Consider the following 19,966-nt stretch of genomic DNA (forward strand, 5'->3'; position numbering starts at 1 on the left):
CGTCGTCCCCCCACCCCGGGCTGAGCCGCCCCGCTTCGGGCGTCCCCAGGCGCGACCCTCGAGGGCTGCGCCGGGCTCGGCCCGCTGCTGCTGCTGCTGCTGCTGCTGCTGCTGCTGCGGGGAGGAGGAGCGCCCCGGGCCACTTTGCCCGCTCGCAACTTTTGCTCGCCCCCCGGGGGGGGGGTCTGGGGCGTCGGGCTTCGCGGGGAGCGCGGCGGGCCTCTCTCGGTCCCCGGCGGGGCATGTGGAGATGGCCGGCGCCGGGAGCCGCGGGGTCTTCTCGTGCCGGCGGCGCTTCGGGCTCCTGCTGCTGGCGGCGGCGGCGGCGCTGGGCGGCGGGGGGTGGGCGGCCAAGAGCCCCAGCTGCCACGAAGTGAGGACGGCCTTCCAGATCCGCCAGATCGGACCCCTCAAACTCGTGCCCGACGTGCCCACCGCCGGTCAGTACGAGCCTCCCCCCTCGCCTTTCCCCCCGCCGCGGGGCAGCCGGGCCCCCGGTCCCCGATCTGGACCCCCAGTCCCCGGGGCTGGCGAGGGATGCCGACGGAGGCGTGCGGTGGGACCTGGGCGGAACCGGGGAGAGGCTCCCCTTGGCTGGGGAGCCCTGCTGGAGGGGGACGGTCCCCCGCCGGGGCAGGGAGAGGAGGACGCGGGGGCTGAGACGCCGAGGACGGGCGGCGGGTGCGACCCTCCCGTTTGCAGACCTTGCCCCGTCCCTTCTTTTTACTCTCGAGGTGCCTTGCCTTTGGCCGTTTCGGCCCGGGAGGTTTGGCCTTGGCTTGGCCCCTCTCGAGATGCACCTTTCCCCTCACCTGAATCCTCAAGACTCTGCCCGGGGGGCTGCTTTTGGAGTTTGGAGCATTCGGAGGGGGCAAAGGTGCATCTCGAGAGGGGCCCAGCCAGGGCCAAACCTCCCGGGCAGAAATGCGCCTACCCTCTTCGGGACAGCATTTGGGCAATGCCTGTCTGTTGTTGTCGGGTGACTTCTCCCTGGGAAGCAAAACAGCAGCTCGGGAAGGAGAAGAAGGGAAATGCGGGCTCATAATTCTGTCCTGGTTCATAAAGTGCAGAGGTTGCCGGCAAGATTCCTCCTGGGGAACAGATCTCTAGTTTTCCTGCAGACTCAAGCCGGATGAATAACAGCACCCTCTGGTCTCTCTCTCTCTCTCTCTCTCCCCCCCCCCCCCACCGTTGCGTACTTCTTAGGAAGTCCTAGCCTTTTAGCCAAGCCCTACCGTTTGGGTACACAAACGAGGCTGTCGAAGAATTCTCCTGAGACCCCTTTCCCCAATAGAAGAGGGACTCTATCGCGGCACCAAATCAGACAGCGGTCGTTTCTAGTAACCTGCTTTGGGAATGCAAAGTCAAGGGATCTTTTTGGTGCGAGCATATTGAGTGCTTTGGCACCCTGCCAAGAGAGAATTTAACCCAGACCACTTTGGTGCGAGGCTCATGCAAAGTGGAAAAAATTTTATAGCATCGGTTTTAACTAGGTCACAGGTGGACCACAATAAAGCACGCTTTGCAGAAAAAGTCAAAAGGAAACTTTTCTTATAATTAAAAGTAGCAGCTTTGCCTTTCAGTACAGTTAACTGTATGTATATATCAAATGTAGATCTTGCACCTTTTACTGAAATTGATATTACGTAATGTTCTGTTCATTTCAGCATCTCTCTCTCTCTCTCTCTCTCTCTCTCTCTCTCTCTCTCTCTCTCTCTCTCTCTCTCTCTCTCTCTCTCTCTCTCTCTCTCTCTCTCAAAACTTTATTTGATGGTGAAACTGAACTAATTTTGTAACTGTGGTGTGCTTCTCCCCCCCCCCCCACACACACTTCTTCCCCCTGCCTGTTTCCCTGAGGACAAACTTCAGACTGTGAGCTCCTCGGGGCAAAGGCCATTTGTATTCTGTAAAGCACTGTGCAGGCTGAAGATGCTGCTCCCAGGAAATGTTTTTCAAAGAAGGGTGTCTTTAATTATGAAAGGCATTTTAATAATTGCATCAATACTGACTCCTTGAACATACACATTTGGCGGGTTTTTATATATAAATGTGGTATGATTCTTTTTCATTGATGTCTCCGATTTCACAATGTACTTCAGATGTGAGGGTAAAGAAACGGGACGTAAACGTGGGATGGATCCATTCTAGGAAGAGGGATACAAAAGTCCTGTATGAAAGATTCTCTAGTTAACAAGGTATCCGTGAGTATAGGAAAGTTGACTAGACAAGAAGCTCCCTACTTTCTTGTATTGCAAGGCAGCATTCAGTTGAACTTAGCAACAGGTTTAAAGCAAGTTAGCAGCCATTCTGCATTCTTTAATAAAAGAGAATTTCATTGAACCTTCATAGGATGTGAGACTTAAAGTGCAATCCTAAATAGAGTTGCATCCTTCTAAGCCCATTGACTTCAGTAGATTTAGAAGGGTGTAACTCTGCTTGGAACTGCACTGTTACTGCCAAGTAAGTCTACATAGGATTGGAGCCTTAGCAATATACTTGGCTTTCAGATAATTATCCCTCCCTGTCCATAACATTACTTATGGTACAAGGTTAGAGGCACAGTGTCCCAGGTAATACATATGAAGAGACTACAGTCTACCTGCAGTATGTCCCCCACCCAGAGGGAGGGCTTGATCTAATATCAGGAAAGATATAAACCCCCAAGCAACTTCAAAACTTCCCTCATTCATATGAGAATGGAGTGTGAGGATTGTCCTTTTTTTATTATTAACAGTGTAATCTGAATTGAGTCCCTGCTTAGGGAAAGACAGATTAAAATGTGAATAAATAAGAAAAGGAAAAGTTAATGGAAATGCTAGTGATTATTAGTTTTGCTTTAGTTTTGTGTTTTAAAGAACTGAATATGAGTTCTCCAGGCTAGAGCTCTGTGCAGTGGGGAATACCTGGCCTCAAAATAGTTGTTATTGAAAATAAACCACTTGCTAAAAGTCCCAAACAAGTGGAGGGGAGGGGGAAAGCTTAGTTCTTCTTTACAGTGGTGTCGCAGGCACTATCCAATTGACACTTGCGAGACTCTGTTCATAACTGGCCCCTCTCCAGGACTGAATCTGAGGCAGCTTACAACATGTTAAAATTACAATAACTGGTTGAAATTGTTAAAACACCAACCCCTAAAAAAAAAAAAAAACTCTATTCTAACTCAAAGCACATCTGTCTTTTTTTTTTTTTAAGTGTAAAAAATCGAAGCTGCCCAATAATACACATTGGACTAAAGAAGCCAGCATTAAACATTGACTCTGCTGAAACAAGAGCATAATAAAACAGGTGGGGCGGCTAAAAACCCAACTGAAAGGGATCTAAAATATGGGAGGGAATAAAAATACCTTCATCTGGCATGTAAAAGAATGTAAGCTTGGTGCCTGGTGAGCCTTTGTAGGAATGAAAGCGATCCACAGTGCAGGCGCTGTTACTGAGAAGGTGCGGTCTCGGATGCACATTCACTAGTTTCAGTAAAGGGGAACACACAAAGCTGGATTTCCAAAGATTACCTCTGTGTGTGGCCAGGTTCATACAAAAAAAGAGGCGGTCTTTCAGGTACCCAGTCCACACGCTTTATAGGGCTTTGCAAGTCAGCCGCAGTACTTTGAATTTAGCTTGAAAGCCAACCAGCAGCCAGTGTGGAGCTTCTGAAACTGATGAGTTGTTCCCAAAGAGATAGAGTGTAGCTGCTGCATTGTGGACTAGATGAAGATTCTGAACCATCTTCATAGGCATATAGGACATTGCAGTAATCCAACTAGGGCATAGTCACAGCACTCTGTAGTGTGAAAGCCATGAGACAAACTGTGTTTTCTTGTCAACAAAATATTGCATTTTCAGTGATCCTACAATGTAGATTCCCCGCAAAACAGATGTCCTTGCTAGGAGAAGGCTGTTTGGATTTCACTGCAGCAAATGAATGAGAGCTGGCCATTCAATGTACAAGCCAACTGTCATCTGAAAATCGCCCTTGGAATGATTAAACATTTAGATCACCCCTGTGTGTGCATTATGTGTATTTGTAAGCACGGCAGTGAGCCTCAAAACCTGTGAAAGATATCCACGCTCATTTGTTTGGGTCATAAGTTAAGTGCAGATTGCTCAAGGTCAGGAAGTAATTAAGCAGCTAGACATGTTATCGAAATATTAATTTTGGTTTTTATGCTCTGAAGCATCTGTTGCTTGCTTTTGTCGCAGAGTGAATAGCAGCCGAAGCGGACTTTTTTGTCTCTCACTGCAATTTCTTAACCAAAAGTCAGTGGAACAGAAATTTTTTATGGTGATGATACGGAAATAGTGGCACTGGATGAGTTTATCAAGGAGAAAGCACAAAACCCAGGAAAAATGCCATTCTGCTAGGGAAAGTTTTAAAAAGAGGTGAGCATTGATACTGCAATGTAGTCATTGCCATCACACCCTATGCGCTAGATGGTACATAAGCCACTGTGGAGATCTGGGTTTAGCTCAGATATTTCCTTGGCTTTGGGGCAAGTTGTTACTTTTGAGCCAAAGGTAAAAGCAGTTCTATACTCCTCGAGGAAAGAGCGGGATCCAAATGTAACACAAAGCTCAAGAAAAATTGGGCCTCCTGAAGGAAGAAAAGGCTGGTGGTTGGCCTCTCCTTCCCAAGTTCTGCCCCAGCCCTCCAGTTAGCAGAACACTTAACTCTCTTAACTAAGCTTTTCTTAAAACACAGGCAGCCCATTCATGAGGGGGAGGGCTCAGCCGGTGGCTGGAGGCAGCGCCGCCACGCCACCTCCAAAGGAGGATTCCCCCCCACAAGTCAAAACCATGCCCTTATCTGTGAGCCCTGTAGAACACTCCATAGTGTTCCACGGGGCTACACCACCTAAAAAGGTGGCATAACTCCAGGTAAGGGCAAAGGGGGCATTCCCAGCCTGAAAGACGGTTAGGAAGCCACCTAAAGGCAGCTCTGCCCCTGGAATGCCCATTCTATTTTCTATGAGCAAGTAATTAGCAGAGCTGAATCCCAGCTGCACCTGTTGAATTGGCTGCACCCCTCACATCTTGATGGTGTTGTGTGTGTTTTTTTTCTTCCCTCACTTCATGATGTCCTTTTTATTTGTGACTTGCTAGACTTGTTACCTGATTCTGTATTGGGGAGCTGCTTCATACCCTATCAATAACCTTACAATGCTATAAGTAGTACATGACTCAAATCACTCTGAGGGCTGCTTCTCTGATTTTATTGAAAGAACTACATTGCTACATTACACATAGGGAGGTGAACATTTTATTACAGTTTAAATCAGTATTTTATCCTGGCCTCATTCTCTATTCAACCTCTTTCTTTTTCTTCATACCACACATATACTACCATACTGCATGCCCCTTTTTCAAGCCCCCCTTTTTTCTTAATTCAGTCACATTCTCCGCTATTATCCACTATTCTTCTTAATTCAGTCTCCCACATCCTCTACATCACATTTTATTTAGTAGCAGCAACATATTATGCAGTATGGCTGGCAGGTTATAAAACAAATAATCACAGCCTGGTGCAAATTGCATGATGTCCCCCTGATTCCAGGGAGAGGCAATGTAAACATCTCAACACCAGTTCTGATGGGCTTGGGCAGGCCTTAGATGTTACTATAAGTGTGTGTGTACTTATAATGTACTTGTTCTAGAAAATCTAATTTCACCCCCTACAAGGTCCAGGGGAGAGGAGCATAAACTATGAGTAGCTATTGTCTGGAACACAAGGATTATGGGCTCAGGGACAGCCATCCAGTTAATTTTTCCAAATACCCTTTCATACCCCAATTTGGATACCTTTTAAAACCTTTTAAAACCCTATTATTACCAACTCAAAAAGATCTCAAAAATGAGCAGCAGGTACAGGGCTTATAAACTTCCAGGAAAACCCTTTAAATAGAGAGTATTGATAAAAATGAGAGGTTGCTGATGTAATATATGGCAATAGGAAAATAAAATCAAGCATGATGTCAAATCAACACGTAGTAAACAAATTTGCAGAGATTAACAGCTATTTAATAAGAATCAGTGTTATAACAGAAACCTAATGTTTGGGGTATGCTGTTACGTAGAGAATTCCACATAGAACCTCATGTGCTCCTATCTAGGGGTATAACCCCCTGTTTTTCTTAGTAATAGTAAAACTCTGATATATGTTTAATGAATCAGGTTTAAGCAATCACATTGTGATTCTAAAAACAAAAGCCTTGTAATAACTTTATTAAGACCAATCAAAATAACACAGAACAGTTATCAGGCTGGATGTTAAAAGGAAGTCATGATCAAAAGCTTGCATGCTATTTTGTGTTATTTTGGTTTTGTGGGTTTTTCCCCTTAAATGAATGCAGCTAACAGCAACCTTTGTGTGATTCACTGATCTTGTTAGACCTTGGAAGCTAAGCAGGGTCAGCCCTGGTCAGTACTTGGATGAGAGATCACCAAGGGAGTCCAGGGTCATGACACAGAAGCAGGCAATGGCAAACCATCTCTGAACATCTCTTTCCTTGAAAAACCATCAGGGTAATCATAAGTTGACTGTGACTGGATGGCACTTTCCACCATGGTTACTCCTATTAGTCTCTTTAATTGAGAGCATATTTGGTTAAGTCTACTTTAATGGTTGGATTCGTCTGTTAGCCCAGATCCCTTCCCTTACGTAAATGTAATGAGTATGAGCATGGATGTTGGTTGTGTAACAGAATTGATTTTTTCCCCTCTGAGGTAGAATGACTTCATTCAACCTAACCTTTTGCTTGGAAACTCCCTGAGGGAACACCGTGTACTAAGGCTTTTTAATATTTTAATATTTAAAATATGGACTTGCTGCACAGTACTGGCTTGAACCACATGAAGGAGATACCACATTTTTTATTTTACAAAATTTATATTCCTACCTTTCTGCCCTCATATGGTCCGCCAAGGTGGCTAACACATTCACACGTACATAATCAAATCACCTTTTAAAACCATTAACTTGCCCCCCAAAACTATACAGTAGGTTTGCCAACCTCCAGCTCGGGTAAACATCAGCGTACCCGGAGCATAGGATTGCGCTACAAATGGATAGCACTCTGTTTGGGCTACAGTCCTAAAAATCCTGGATGTTTCATTTTGGGACTTACAAGTTTCAAGTTTGTAATTGCATACATTATTGCCTTATTGTTTCATCCGTTTTGTGGATAATATACTTACCAGTTAGCCATCAGTGCTTGTTTTGCTTTTTTTGGTAACTACTACTTTAGTACGAGGTCCGTTTTGATTCCTTAACCTCCAGGTACTAGCTGGAGATCTCCTGCCATTACAACTGATCTCCAGCCAATAGAAATCAGTTCACCTGGAGAAAATGGCCGCTTTGGCAACTGGACTCTATGGCATTGAAGTTTCTTTCCTTCCTCAACCCCGCCCTCCTCAGGCTCCGCCCCAAAAACCTCCCGCCAGTGGCAAAGAGTGACCTGGCAACCCTACCACACAGTCATGGCTGTATTGCCTCAACTGTTGCTTTCTTGAGCCCCGTGTCCAGCCTCCTGCTTCCAAAATCCTGAAATCCTGAAAGTGGCCATGGCTCTATATCTTCTGAGCCATTCTGTGCGAAAGCATTCCTCTGCTCTCTTCCTGTCTTGAGGAGTTCACCATTCTTGGCTTAGAGGGTGATGTGACTGTGCTGGTGCTCTGAGGACAAGTTGTATTCATTCTGTTGAGTTCATACATGCAAAACACCTCCCGCAATCTTTCAAAGCGGTGTGCTGCTTCCCCTGCCTGCTGGATGTGTGGCAGGCACTATTACTTCTAGTTTCTCTTCTACTCTAAAACGAACTCCTGAAATTAAGAGCATCTGCGTTCTCTGGGAGCTTGATATGAAAGGACCCACCAACTAAGGTTTTATGTTCTGCACGAGCTAGAGAGAGAATATTGCTCTGAATTATTTCAGGCTTTTAAAAACCACGAGGATAGAGTTTTCCCTTGTGGTTATAAAAATAAAGGCTTTTAAAGAACATTATTGAAAAAGTATTGTCTATTTGGTTTCTATTTTACAGGGTTGCTCCAAATAGTGCAGACAAAATAGTGGAAAGCATGTGTTCCGAAGGCAGAAATGCAGTTAAACCTGGCTTGGACTGTTTATTCTGTTTCTGAATTACATTTCCCCTACCTTTCCTCAAAAAACTTGTGATGACAAAAATGGTTCACCCTCCTCCTCCATTTTATTCTCACGACAGCCATGTGAGATATGGTAGGTTAAGCTGAGAGAGAGTATGCCTGATCCTTGGTCTCCATGTGAGTTGCATGGATTTGAACCCAGATCTTCCGAGTCTTGACATTCTGACTGCTACACGTGCACTCTCTCTCTCTCTCTCTCTCTCTCTCTCTCTCTCTCTCTCTCTCTCTCTCTCTCTCTCTCTTTCTACCCTTCATATTGTGAATTTAACTATGCCTAGGGCTGCCTTGTGCAGAAGTAATCGATATTAAAATGTTGTAAAAGTTCAAACCATCATGACAACTGTTGTATTCTGTATAATATGTACTGGAAGTCTGAAATTGGACTTTGGTTCACTAGCTGCCACTCTTGGTAATGCTTATTTGTACACTAACAGCCAATACTATAAAGATTTGATTTTCCAAAGCTTTCTGGCTACTGAAAGGGGGTAACCAGGACTTCTTTTCTGTATCTTCAGAATGTAGTTAATCAGTTCTCTATGGGATACAGCACTAGACAGTGATGAGGCTTTTCTGAGGCCTCTTGTTTTCTTGTTAGATTCAAGCTAGTGCCCTGAAAACTAACAAATAGCTACACACGTGAAAAGTTAATATGCTTTTTAACTTTGGCTGACGTGCCCTTTAATTAAGGGTAGAAAGAAACGTACAAAAGGTAATATTGATCCTTGCTGTGCAATCCCATGCTCTTAATACATCTCGTCAGGCAGCATTTTCTCGTCTCTCTTGCTCTCATACCTTTGGGAAAGGTTTAATTAATAAGTTCTTAATTTGGCTGATGGCTTGATTGTGGTGGTAGCATGTTTTCTGGTTGCAGAGTATATATGAGCTTCATATCGATCGACTCAATTAAGAAACCACAGAAAGCTCTTTTCTGTTAGCTGTTTCATGGACATAAGAAAAAAAAACCCCACAGATGGGCTCCAATGGATTGATAAATGGTGCCTTGCAATATGGACCTATATCATTTTCCCCATGGGTGGAAAAGCAGCTGTGATGGGCAACTTTGGGTGGAAAGATGGCTAGAGGTGAAAAAACTAAGTAGCCCCTCCTCACATTGATCCTATGCTCATTATTAGGGTTGCCAACCTCCAGGGACTAGCTGGATATCTCTTGCTATTACAACTGATCTCCAGGTGATAGAGATCAGATCACCTGGAGAAAAATGGCCACTTTGGCAATTGAACTCTATGGCATTGAAGTCCCTCCCCTTCCCAAACCCCACCCTCCTGAGGCTCCGCCCCAAAAACCTCCCCCCAGTGTTGAAGAGGGACCTGGCAACCCTACTCATTATAGCTCCATGTGCTGCTTCTAGCTTTAAATAGTCTTGTATCTGTCTGCCTCTTAATAACTAATATGCCCTTAGTGTAATTGCACTAGTTATCCATTTGCTTCCACACTCAAAGTGCTGGTATTCTAAAATCCCTTTATGGCTCTGGGCCCTCAAACTCATCAAACTGCATCTCCCTGTACACCAGTTACCACCAAAACCAAACTTGGCATGGCCATGTTGGTAGTATAGTGCTACTCTAGGAGCAGGATTCTGGGGAGAAGGGACATTGGGGTCCTATAGAGTGACAGTGTGATATCACTTCCAGGGAAAACCAGAAGCGACATCATCATGCCTGTTTAGGAATCACCGTAAACTCTATGGTAAAACCACAGAGTTTCTGGTGATTCCTGGAGAAGTATGATGTCACATCCTGGTTTTCCCTGAAAGTGATACGATGCCACTGTCTGGGTGTGATCCCCCCCCCCTCCTGCTGGCCACCACAGTGCTGGTAGGCAGTGAGAGTAGGCAGGTTCAACAAGGTGTCCTGCCCCCATTGGGCAAATGGCAAGCCTGGCTAGGTCTGGTGTGTGTGTGTAAAGTGCCGTCAAGTTGCAGCTGACTTATGGCAACCACAGCAAGGGGCATTCCAGGCAAGTGAAAAGTAGAGGTGTTTTGCCATTGTCTTCCTCAGCAGAATCTTTCTTAGTGTCTCCTATCCAAGTACCGACCATCCTTATCTTCCGAGATCTGATGAGGTTGGGCTATACCATGCTGCCTTACCTCTTCTAGATCTGATACACACCCACTATTTCTGAATGGCAAGATTTTTCTTTTGTTACTAAATAAGAAGTATTAATCATTTTTGGGGGGAGGTGGCAGTCAGAAACAAATCTTTGGTGGAAGAGAGGTTCAAAGTTGCTGAACCAATTCTGCTTCCCTGTAGCCAATAGTAAAAAGACTAGCATTGGTAAAGCAATGTTTTATGTTAAGAATGTCTTAGAAAGAAAGTAAACCAGTGATCTTCCAGGTTACTTGAAGGAATACATCCCATATATTGAGGTCTAGTGACAAGACTGGGCCATTGTGCCATTGCTATCATAGGTAAGATTCAGTTCTGTGGTAACGGAATCTGGCTTGTAGTGGCTTTGCTTCTGTGGAACTCCCTGTCATTCACCACCACACACTAGATCTGCCGAGTCCTTTCGGAGTCCAGTAAAAACTTAAAAAACAACAACAGGCTCTTGATGTATATGTTTGAAACTGGGTATGGCATAATTTTTCCTCCTATTCCAGTGTTCAATATCGATATTTTCTAAGTAGCTGAAGTTCTGATGTTTCTGTTTTGTGTTGACCTTCTTTAGAAATTGAAGTGGCTGATAAATATGTAAGGACTGGGCTTCAGGCTGCAATCCCATTTGAGGAGCCCCAGAAGAGGCCTGTATTAGCTGCAGTCATTGAAACCGCAGGAGTAATGCTGAAGTCCTACAAGTTATAGCTACTCCTTATTCATGTCACAGGTCTATGCAGGTTTGTTTCATTTGCATTGCAGGATTGCTGAAGCAAAGATAAGAGTCAGAAAAAGTAAGAAATCTGGTGCAGTTGCTTACAGGCTGCATCTAGTCTTGTTTCATAATTAAATTCTTGCAAGCAGCTTCACAATTTAAAGCCAGACTTGAATAGGGCTGAAAAAACATTTCTGCTTTCTAGATGTCAGTGTCAAATTTCTGATCTCATGTAAGCCGTCTCATAATATCTTGGGGCAGTTATTTCATGAAGATCCTGCCAGAACTTGTAATCACTCAGGTAGTACCCTTCTACTCATGAATATAAATATAGACCATTTGCTTCATTGTTTTCTTGCCTATTCTCTTTTTCTTTCTAGAACCTGGTGCACAGCCACAATTTCACAAAAGTCAAGGCCTTGCCAATGCAATTTGTTTCCCAGCAGTTGGCACCTTAGAAGCTACAGTTGCCATGAAATTTCATGATTTGTCTGGTTAGCTTTTGACAATGTGTGGTCACTTGGGGTATTTAGAAGAATCATAGACACTGGTGGCAGGAGGGGGGAATTGTGCTACAACTTTTCAAACAATACAGAGCATAATTGGCAAAAGCTTTTGAAAGTGGAGACTGGATAGGAAAAACTAATTTGCACAAAGCATAGTGTTTTTCAAATTTATTTAATAATAGTTGTCATCCTTTTGTTTATCGTTCAAGGTTCTTGTACCTTCCTTCCTCTTATCTGTGTAGTGGGCTGGATTTTAGCTAAATGGCATGTCTGTGCTAAAGAGTCTTTGATTTCCTTATAATGGCTCATATGCTTGATTTTTCCTACTTATCTTTTTTATTAATGTAAGTCATCTTTTATAGAAGTGCAGCAGTGAAACACATTTTGCATACAGCAGCATTCTGTCAAAGTCATAATTCTGTCATGTGCCAGATGTGCAACACACTTATTTTGCTTGCTCTGGAAAGTGTCTGTCCTATCAGAATGAGTTACTAAAATTTTATTGGGAGCTATAATTTAAAAACCAGAATCTCTGGTATTTAATCTTAGTTGTTGCTGATATAAAACAAAGCTATTGGAAATCGGGCTTACATTATGCATCCCTGATATTCATCTGGATGCATGACAGGCTAAATTGTTTAGGTTTCTTCCACCCAGTTATCATAGGGGACTTTAATAGGTAAGATGCTAGAGTTGGGTGGCAACCAGTAGGAATCTGGGGGGGGGGACATGTGGGGCACCATCAACAACAGCATAACATTACTTCTGGGAAAACCCCACAAGTGATGTCATGTCTTTCCAATAGCTACCAGAAACTATGGTTTTACATAATCATAAAATAATAGAGTTGATTTGTAGTGTTGATTTGTAGAGAGGCATGATGTCACTTCTGATTTTCCCTGGAAGTGATATTATGCCATCGCCATTTTCCTCCCACCAACCACAGGAGCAGGAGTGGTGGCAGGAAACAGGATCCTGGGACAGGGAATGCCCCCCCCCCCAGCAGAAAACTGTCAGACCGGTCAGAGGCCTATCTGCAAATGCAGATAAAAGATAGAATACTGGCAGATTGTGTAACAGTGCTGTAAAACATGATGTTATTTTGGACTTTCTGAGACTCTGGTGCAGAAACAAAGTATATTGGGATATATTGAAGGATTAGGGTTTGGGCCAATGTCTTAATATGTGAACTCTGGTCTAATGATACCAAGAACTGTTGCAAAGAATTGCAGATTTCTAGGACAAATATACCCTAAAATTGAATGCCTAGTACTGTCAGAGCCCCACCCAAAAAGAATCCCCAGAATTGCAGTCAGGCATGGATTCTTGATTGGAGATCCCAAGCCACTAACAATTCTTGCCTTGGGTAACTAACTGCTCTGGGGCTACTTGAGAAGAAGGCATGACTATTAATACTGCTTATCTGTGGTATAGATGTGTTAATCTGGTTTTTGCCAAATAGCAGCTGATCTGAAAATATCTCTCCTATGTTTGTCTGCTTTGTTGAGTGTGGCAAGGCAAGGATAGTGTTTGACATTCAGCCATACATTATAGTCTATGTCAAAAACTTGGTAGATGTCAACACTTGTGTGTTATTGTTGATAATATTGTCAACACTGGCAAGAAACAAAAACTACAGATTTATGGTAAAATGTTTGGTAATGGGACTTAAGTATGCCTTCACTAAAACCCATCCACATTTCAATACATCTCTGTATGCTGATTTGGCTTTCTCACTTTAAAAAGGCCTCTCTGCAGGCTAGGGTTGCCAACCTCCAGGTACTAGCTGGAGATCTGCTATTACAACTGATCTCCAGCTGATAGAAATCTGTTCACCTGGAGAAAATGGCCGCTTTGGCAATTGGACTCTATAGCATTAAAGACCCTCCCCTCCCAAACCCCGCCTTCCTCAGGCTCCACCCCAAAAACCTCCCGCTGGTGGCGAAAAGGGACCTGGCAACCGTATGAAGGAGGGATAAGATATAATCGGTCAGAGGACAATACCAGATGTTTAGAGAATGTTTATAGTCCAATGCAAAAGGAGAACTCTAGCCCCTGATCCCCTTTGCTCACTCTTCCATTGGTACTTCTGGAATACTGATTTCTGTCTCTCAAATTCAAATTCGCTGCTTAAGCAATGCATCCATCACTGTTCTTTGATGGGATTTTCCCACTAGTCTCTCACTGGTTGTCTTGCTGCAACATTCATATCGAAGCATTCCTTTGTGTTGTGTAACACTGGAGTAATCTATACAGGATTTAGCCCCTGTAGGGATATCCTTTCCTGTCTCTCTGTCGTCTTCATGGCTTCTTTAAGTCTCCAAGTGACCTGGGTCCAGCTGCCGGTTTTATGGCTTCTCCTGTGTGCTGTCCATTTTGTGCATTTGCATGTATAGAATTACTACAAACAGATGGGGACCTCTGGTTTTGTCTCCATAGCTCAGAGCAGTAGTCTTTCTGCCCAGCGAACTGCAAGCAGTTGTAATAGGATATTCTCTCCAGAACTTGAATCAAACCAGTACAGAAATATCTGTAGGGCTAACCCCTTTTCTTCTCTTCCTAGTTATAATAGGAGGACATTCTCTCCAGAACTTGAATCAAACCAGTACAGGAATATCTGTAGGGCTAACCCCTTTTCTTCTCTTCCTAGTTATAATAGGAGGATATTCTCTCCAGAACTTGAATCAAACCAGTACAGAAATATCTGTAGGGCTAACCCCTTTTCTTCTCTTCCTAGTTATAATAGGAGGACATTCTCTCCAGAACTTGAATCAAACCAGTAAAGAAATATCTGTAGGGCTAACCCCTTTCCTCCTCTTCCTAGACTACCTTAAAGATCTTTATTTTAGTATGTAAGAACAATTGTTCAGAAAGCCAAACCTCAACAGTTAATAAAGGGTATTTACAAACTCAGAATCAAGTTGTTCTTATATAGTATTCAGTCTCAAATACCTGATATTAATAGCTCTACACCTTAGTTGCTCTTCTTCAAACAGATGCTGTGAATACAACCATCTACAGGCTTTGTTGTGGGACTTTCCTGCCCCCCGCCTGCAATCCAGTGAGCTCCTCCAAGTGTTGTTCCTGGGAGGTTAGCAGACCCTCAGGAACAGCACTGGGGGTAAAATTGGGGTCTGCAATGTCAGCAGAGGGAGTCAGCAGAAATGGCTGCCCTTTCTGGAGACGTAAGGCCATTAAATCTTTGGAAAAAAGCAGCAACTTTATCTTATATCTACAATTAACACTCTTAGGCTGAAGTCCAAGTAGGTGTCATAGCATCAAAATTCCTATCTGGAAAGCCTGAAGTTGAGACAGGTTGAAATTATGGCAAATACTAGATTACACTTCTTTGTTCTAGATGCTAAAAGGCAGCTTTGAACATATGCATCCTTGGCACTATTTTAAAAGTATGTTGGGGACATAATCCCATATTATAAATTTATGCAGCTTTAGAATAACCCCTTGCAGCAAATCAAAACCTGAACCTTTGTGTATTCAAACTATATGAGCTGTAACTGGGATCTAAAAAAAGATCAAGGCGTTGAATAAACAAGAACACTCTCATAATAATAAGGTCTGCTAGTTCTAATGATGTAGTAGATCTACACTTTGTTGCATGCTAGTCTTTGGTAAAACAATCAAAAAGATACTGGTGGCTGCTGGAAGCCCTTTCTGAATCTGTTTTCCTGTATTTCCCCATAAATATATGTGTTGGACTAGGACCTGGGAAACCTAGGTTCAATTCCCCACTCACACCATGGAAACTTGCTGGGTGTCCTTGGGCCAGTCACACACTCTCAGCCCTGACCCTGGGTAGTATTTGGATGGGAGACCTCCAAGGAATTCCAGGGTCTTGTCACAGAGGCAGGCAATGGCAAACCACCTCTGGATGTCTCTTGCCTTGAAACCCTATGGGGTCGCCATAAGTGAGCTGTGACTTGACGGCCAAAAAAAGCTGTATAACTAGAAGTGTTAAAAAATAGGAATTTCAGGATAAATAAAATATTCTCCCCTTTACTCAATACAATAAGATTGTCCAGCTCTCTGCTAACAGTCATGGGGTTTCTTCTAAACCTCAGTGCTAATAAAAAGCATTAAGATGATCAATGGAAAGAGATCTGTTGTGTTAATGGACATGCTGTAAATCAGTAAAATAAATTGAAATGAGTAAGAGCTGTTCAGTATTAATCATTTAAAATTGGCAGAAGATCATGAGGATGCAAGTAGTATGTACCCTGAAAATTTAACAGTGCTTTCCTTTGTTTACAAAAAGGATCGATATAAATGGTGTGTAAAACATACATGGAGTTTATTGTGCCATCCTTATGAATTGATTCTGATTCCAGGAATATGCTGCAGAACCATGTGGCTAATAAGGTTTCAAGAAGCAGTCGTTCTGTTTTAGTTTGAAATATAGTGTGTAGATATATGGGAGGGAAAGAGAAAATTATTTTGATTTATCAACCGCCCCCACACTATTATCAGAATTTGGATTTATACTTTTCTGTTTCACTGGACATTTATGTTTGTCTATGAATTGTTCTGCTTCTCAAATTTGGTTACCTTGTAGAGAGTTTGAAATGGGTATGAGAGATCCTACTTCTGCAATGCGTTCCTTGCGTCTCCTTGGGTTATTGCGGGCCTGGTTCATTCGTTACTGGATGATACAACAACTCTGTAGGTAGAGTGGCTTACCACTGTACTGTGGTAGTGTTTGAAGAGATCTGGTCATGTGGGTGGGACTGCTTGATGTACTTACTACACAGTGTTGCCAGCTCCCACATATACCTATGTATACCTACATATGCATATATGTGCCATCAAGTCACAGCCAGCATATGGCAACCCCAATAATAGGCTCTCAATGCCATTGACTTCCTCTGCAGAGTCTTCCTTGGTGGTCCCCCTTCCAAGTACTGAGCACGCTTAGGGTCTGAGATCTAACAACATCAGGCTGTACCATAGCATTCCACATACTCTATATGTAATTTGATGAGGAAAAATCTAGTGTTTGAAACCACCCTGTGCATCGTATTTCTCAGGGACAGGTTGCTCTCCTTGATCACATTCACTTCCCATTACCTAATGTGGACCTGTGTTCAGCCCATAAGTTTTCTCCTACCAAACATGATTTGCCCCCTATCTCTATGCAAGCAGTCTCCTTCCGATCCCCTTCCACACCTCCTGTGGAACAAAGTAGTTATGCAATTGTCCCACTTTAACACATTCTTGATTGTTTTCTAGGAGACTTGTTCCTGGTTTTTCCAGTGCTTCCTAAGCAGGAACGTAAGAAACAACATGTGTAGCTGTGTCTTCCGTGTCTGTACCTGGCCTTATTGGTGGTGTCATCCTTTGACATAAATTATTTTAACTTGCATAATCTGCACTTTAAATTGACATATTGACCCCCCTTTCAGGATGGCCTTAATCACTGTCTGTCTTGAGGTTTTCTTTGAATACTCACCTCAAGACATGCTGACTACACTGAAGCAGGAGGGCAGGTGGAAAGAGTTGGTGATAATCCAGTAGTGAATATTACTACCCAGCCCCTTGTTTCAGGCATTTCATTTTTGTGAGCAAAGTCTTGTAACTTCAGCTGTGAGCTGATAGGAAATGGTACCAATGATGAGATATAGGACCTTTTTGGTTTCTCCTTTTGCGGCACTGGCTGCCTGAGTGATATAAGTCAGAGACTTTAGAGGCAGCTCTCATCCATACAGTCTTGCTGGTCCCTTTTGCTGGCTGAAAAGTTTTCCTAGCTTTGTATGTTGAGCCATGGGGGAAAGGAAGACTGGGCACATTCCTTGCAAGTTGGTTTTAGAAGCTATGGGTTGGATCAAGTCTACATTTTCTGTTAACGCAAGGCTTGTCTATTGCTCCACTGTTGTCAGTGGAACAGAATCTTCCTGCCTCCTGCCTTCCCACTGCAGTCCACTGATCTTCTCAAAATGCTGCTCCTGGGGAATAGGGGTCCCCCAGCAGCATCATGAGAAGCAAACTGGAGGTCTGCAGGAGGAAGATGGAAGTGGTGGAAATTACCCCGTGCTTTCCATTAGCAGAAAACCCAGTCTTGGATCCAACTCTTTAAAATGTGACCACTCTAACAGTGGTACCATTCAGAAAATGACTGGAGAATATTTTAAAGTATTCATTATATCCATTAAACATTGTATTCTGGGTTTTCCCAAGCTTTTTACATAACAGTTTTCTTCTGGCAACAGGCTGTATATTACCACTCTGTTCACCTGATGGCAGCTTGTTCTACCAGGTGCAAGAGGCTCTTCCACTGGAACAATGCAGGGGAAGACAGAAGGACACTTTGAGAGTGACCATTTGTGCTCCAAGCAATTAAAAGTTATCTCTCCACCATTCCTCTAGTGCTACTGTAATCACTTTCTTATTCCTCCCTATATAAAGCTATAGCAGCAGCTTCTCTCTCTTTCATGCAGAGGAGGGGACAAATGCATGCATTTTTGCCCTGGATGGAAAAGCAACAGGACTGGTCTGGTCTTCTTCCCATTCTGCTCTCCTCCTCCACTTCATGTGCATGTTTACACACCCTCACTCTGGATGGGAAAGGAGCATGCTGCTAACTCTTTCCTATTGCATCAAAGCTGCTGTTGGCCTCTTATAGGGGGAAAACATAGAGGTAACTGAATATTTCCCCACTGCAGGGAAAGTTTCAAATTGGTGTTGGGTGGGGGGACAACTTTAGGAAAACAGCAGAGGAAAAGTTTTCCCAGCTGAGCACTGCAGACCTGTTCCGAAATGTTATAGTTTTTCTACAAGGCAACATTTTGTGAGTGGTAAGAACATAATAAGAGCCCTGCTGGATCAGACCAGTGGTCCATCTAGTCCACCCAGTGGCCAACCAGTTCTTCTGGAGGCCCAACAACAGCATAGAGGTCAAGGCCTTCTCCTGAAGTTTTCTCTTGACACTGGGATTCAGAGGTTTACTGACTCTGATTGTGGTCGTTTCCTTTAGTCACCATGGCTAGCAGCCACTGGTAGACTTCTCCTCCATGTATCTGTCGAATCCCTTTTTAAAGCCAACACTACATTCACTGGCAGCAAATTCCACATTTTAATCACTCACTGTGTAAAAAAGCTTCCAAGGCTCTTAAAAAAATTAAGTAGCTCCCAGAAACATAAAGTCTACCTTGCCCTGTAACATGCCACTGTTAGCTATGGTTACTCAGTAATAGTACTCTCTGTGCTAACAGTAGATAAAATTTGTAGGTAGAAAAAAAGGCAGAAAGAACAGTAATGTATTGTTGTTAGGCCCAACTAAAATATCACAAAATAGTGAGTGCCAGCTTTTGAGTTCCCAAGAAATTGTCATCGGGTTGGATGTTAAGTACAAAAATAGCACTTGCACTTTCTATAAAATGTTTTGATTGGACCTAATTAAAAGTAATTTCACTATTGTTTTTAGCTTTTCAGTAGTATAGCTCCTCATCAGTAAACCACATGCTTTGCATTCAAGAAGTTTCAGATTGAACCAGCAGCATCTTCAGTTAAAAGGATTTCCAGCAGGCATGTCTGTGAAATATCTTTGTCTAAGACCATGGAGAGCCACTGCTAGCCATGCTCAGTAGATGGCAGCTTCATGTGCTTCTAATTACACATATGTTCAAGGACTATACCCTATTTTTTTAGGGACAACTGTTGGGCATATACTTCTGGTGCTTACAATGTGGAAAATAGCATTGGGGGGTATTCCAGAAAATACTGCAGGACTCGAGGTGGTTCTACATAAGGAACTTGAATCTAATTCATGCTGGGGTCAAAGGCATGCTATTTGTCCCATACCTTAATTAGGATATGGTTTAGTGAATCCTTTCCCATATTCATCAGTGTTTGTCTCCTCCCATCTGTTTCTCTTGGTACACATGCTCACTCTTGCGCTTCGCTTCTGTGAGCACATACCATTACAAGTTAGTTGATGTCAAATGACTTGACTAGACAGGCTAGGGCTGAAACAGCAACTTTATTTGTGACACACTACTTAAGATTTGTCTTCGGGGCTAATGTGGTAGGGAGAAGCCATGGCTCAGTGGTAGAATATCTGCTTGGCATGTAGAAGGTCCCAGGTTCAACCCCCGCCATCTCCAGGTAAAGGATCTGACAGTAGGTGATGTGAAAGACCTCTGCATGAGACTCTGGAGAGCTACTGCAAATCTGAGTAAACAATACTGACCTTGATGAACCAAGGGTCTGATTCAGTATAAGGCAGTTTCATGTGCTAATGTGCATTTGTGTGTTGGAAGGGAAAGCTCTGAAACTGCAGATAAGAAAGTTTGTGACAGTCAAAATCCTAAATTCTTTGAGTTAGTAGTAACCCATTGCAGTTATTAGAAGCTGACTGACATGTGGGAGAAATACTTTTTAGCCCAGTGAGTTAAACCTAATTTTGTCAATATATACACTTAACCATGCAAAGCCTTCACCCTTGAAATGCCCTCATCCTGCTAGATGCT

At 43.3% G+C, this 19,966-nt stretch overlaps 1 protein-coding gene across 1 annotated transcript in view; it reads left to right on the forward strand.

Annotated features, from left to right (window-relative positions):
• Positions 1 to 250: 250 nt before the first annotated feature.
• The window catches only part of LOC130478010 (glypican-5-like), a 525,642-nt gene continuing 505,926 nt past the window's right edge, over positions 251 to 19,966 (forward strand). The window contains exon 1 of the mRNA XM_056850119.1: positions 251 to 440. Within this exon, the coding sequence (XP_056706097.1) occupies positions 251 to 440 (190 nt within the window). The remainder of the gene's footprint in view (positions 441 to 19,966) is intronic.

Source organism: Euleptes europaea, chromosome 5 (assembly GCF_029931775.1).
Source record: "Euleptes europaea isolate rEulEur1 chromosome 5, rEulEur1.hap1, whole genome shotgun sequence".
In the NCBI taxonomy this organism is placed as follows: Eukaryota; Metazoa; Chordata; class Lepidosauria; order Squamata; family Sphaerodactylidae; genus Euleptes; species Euleptes europaea.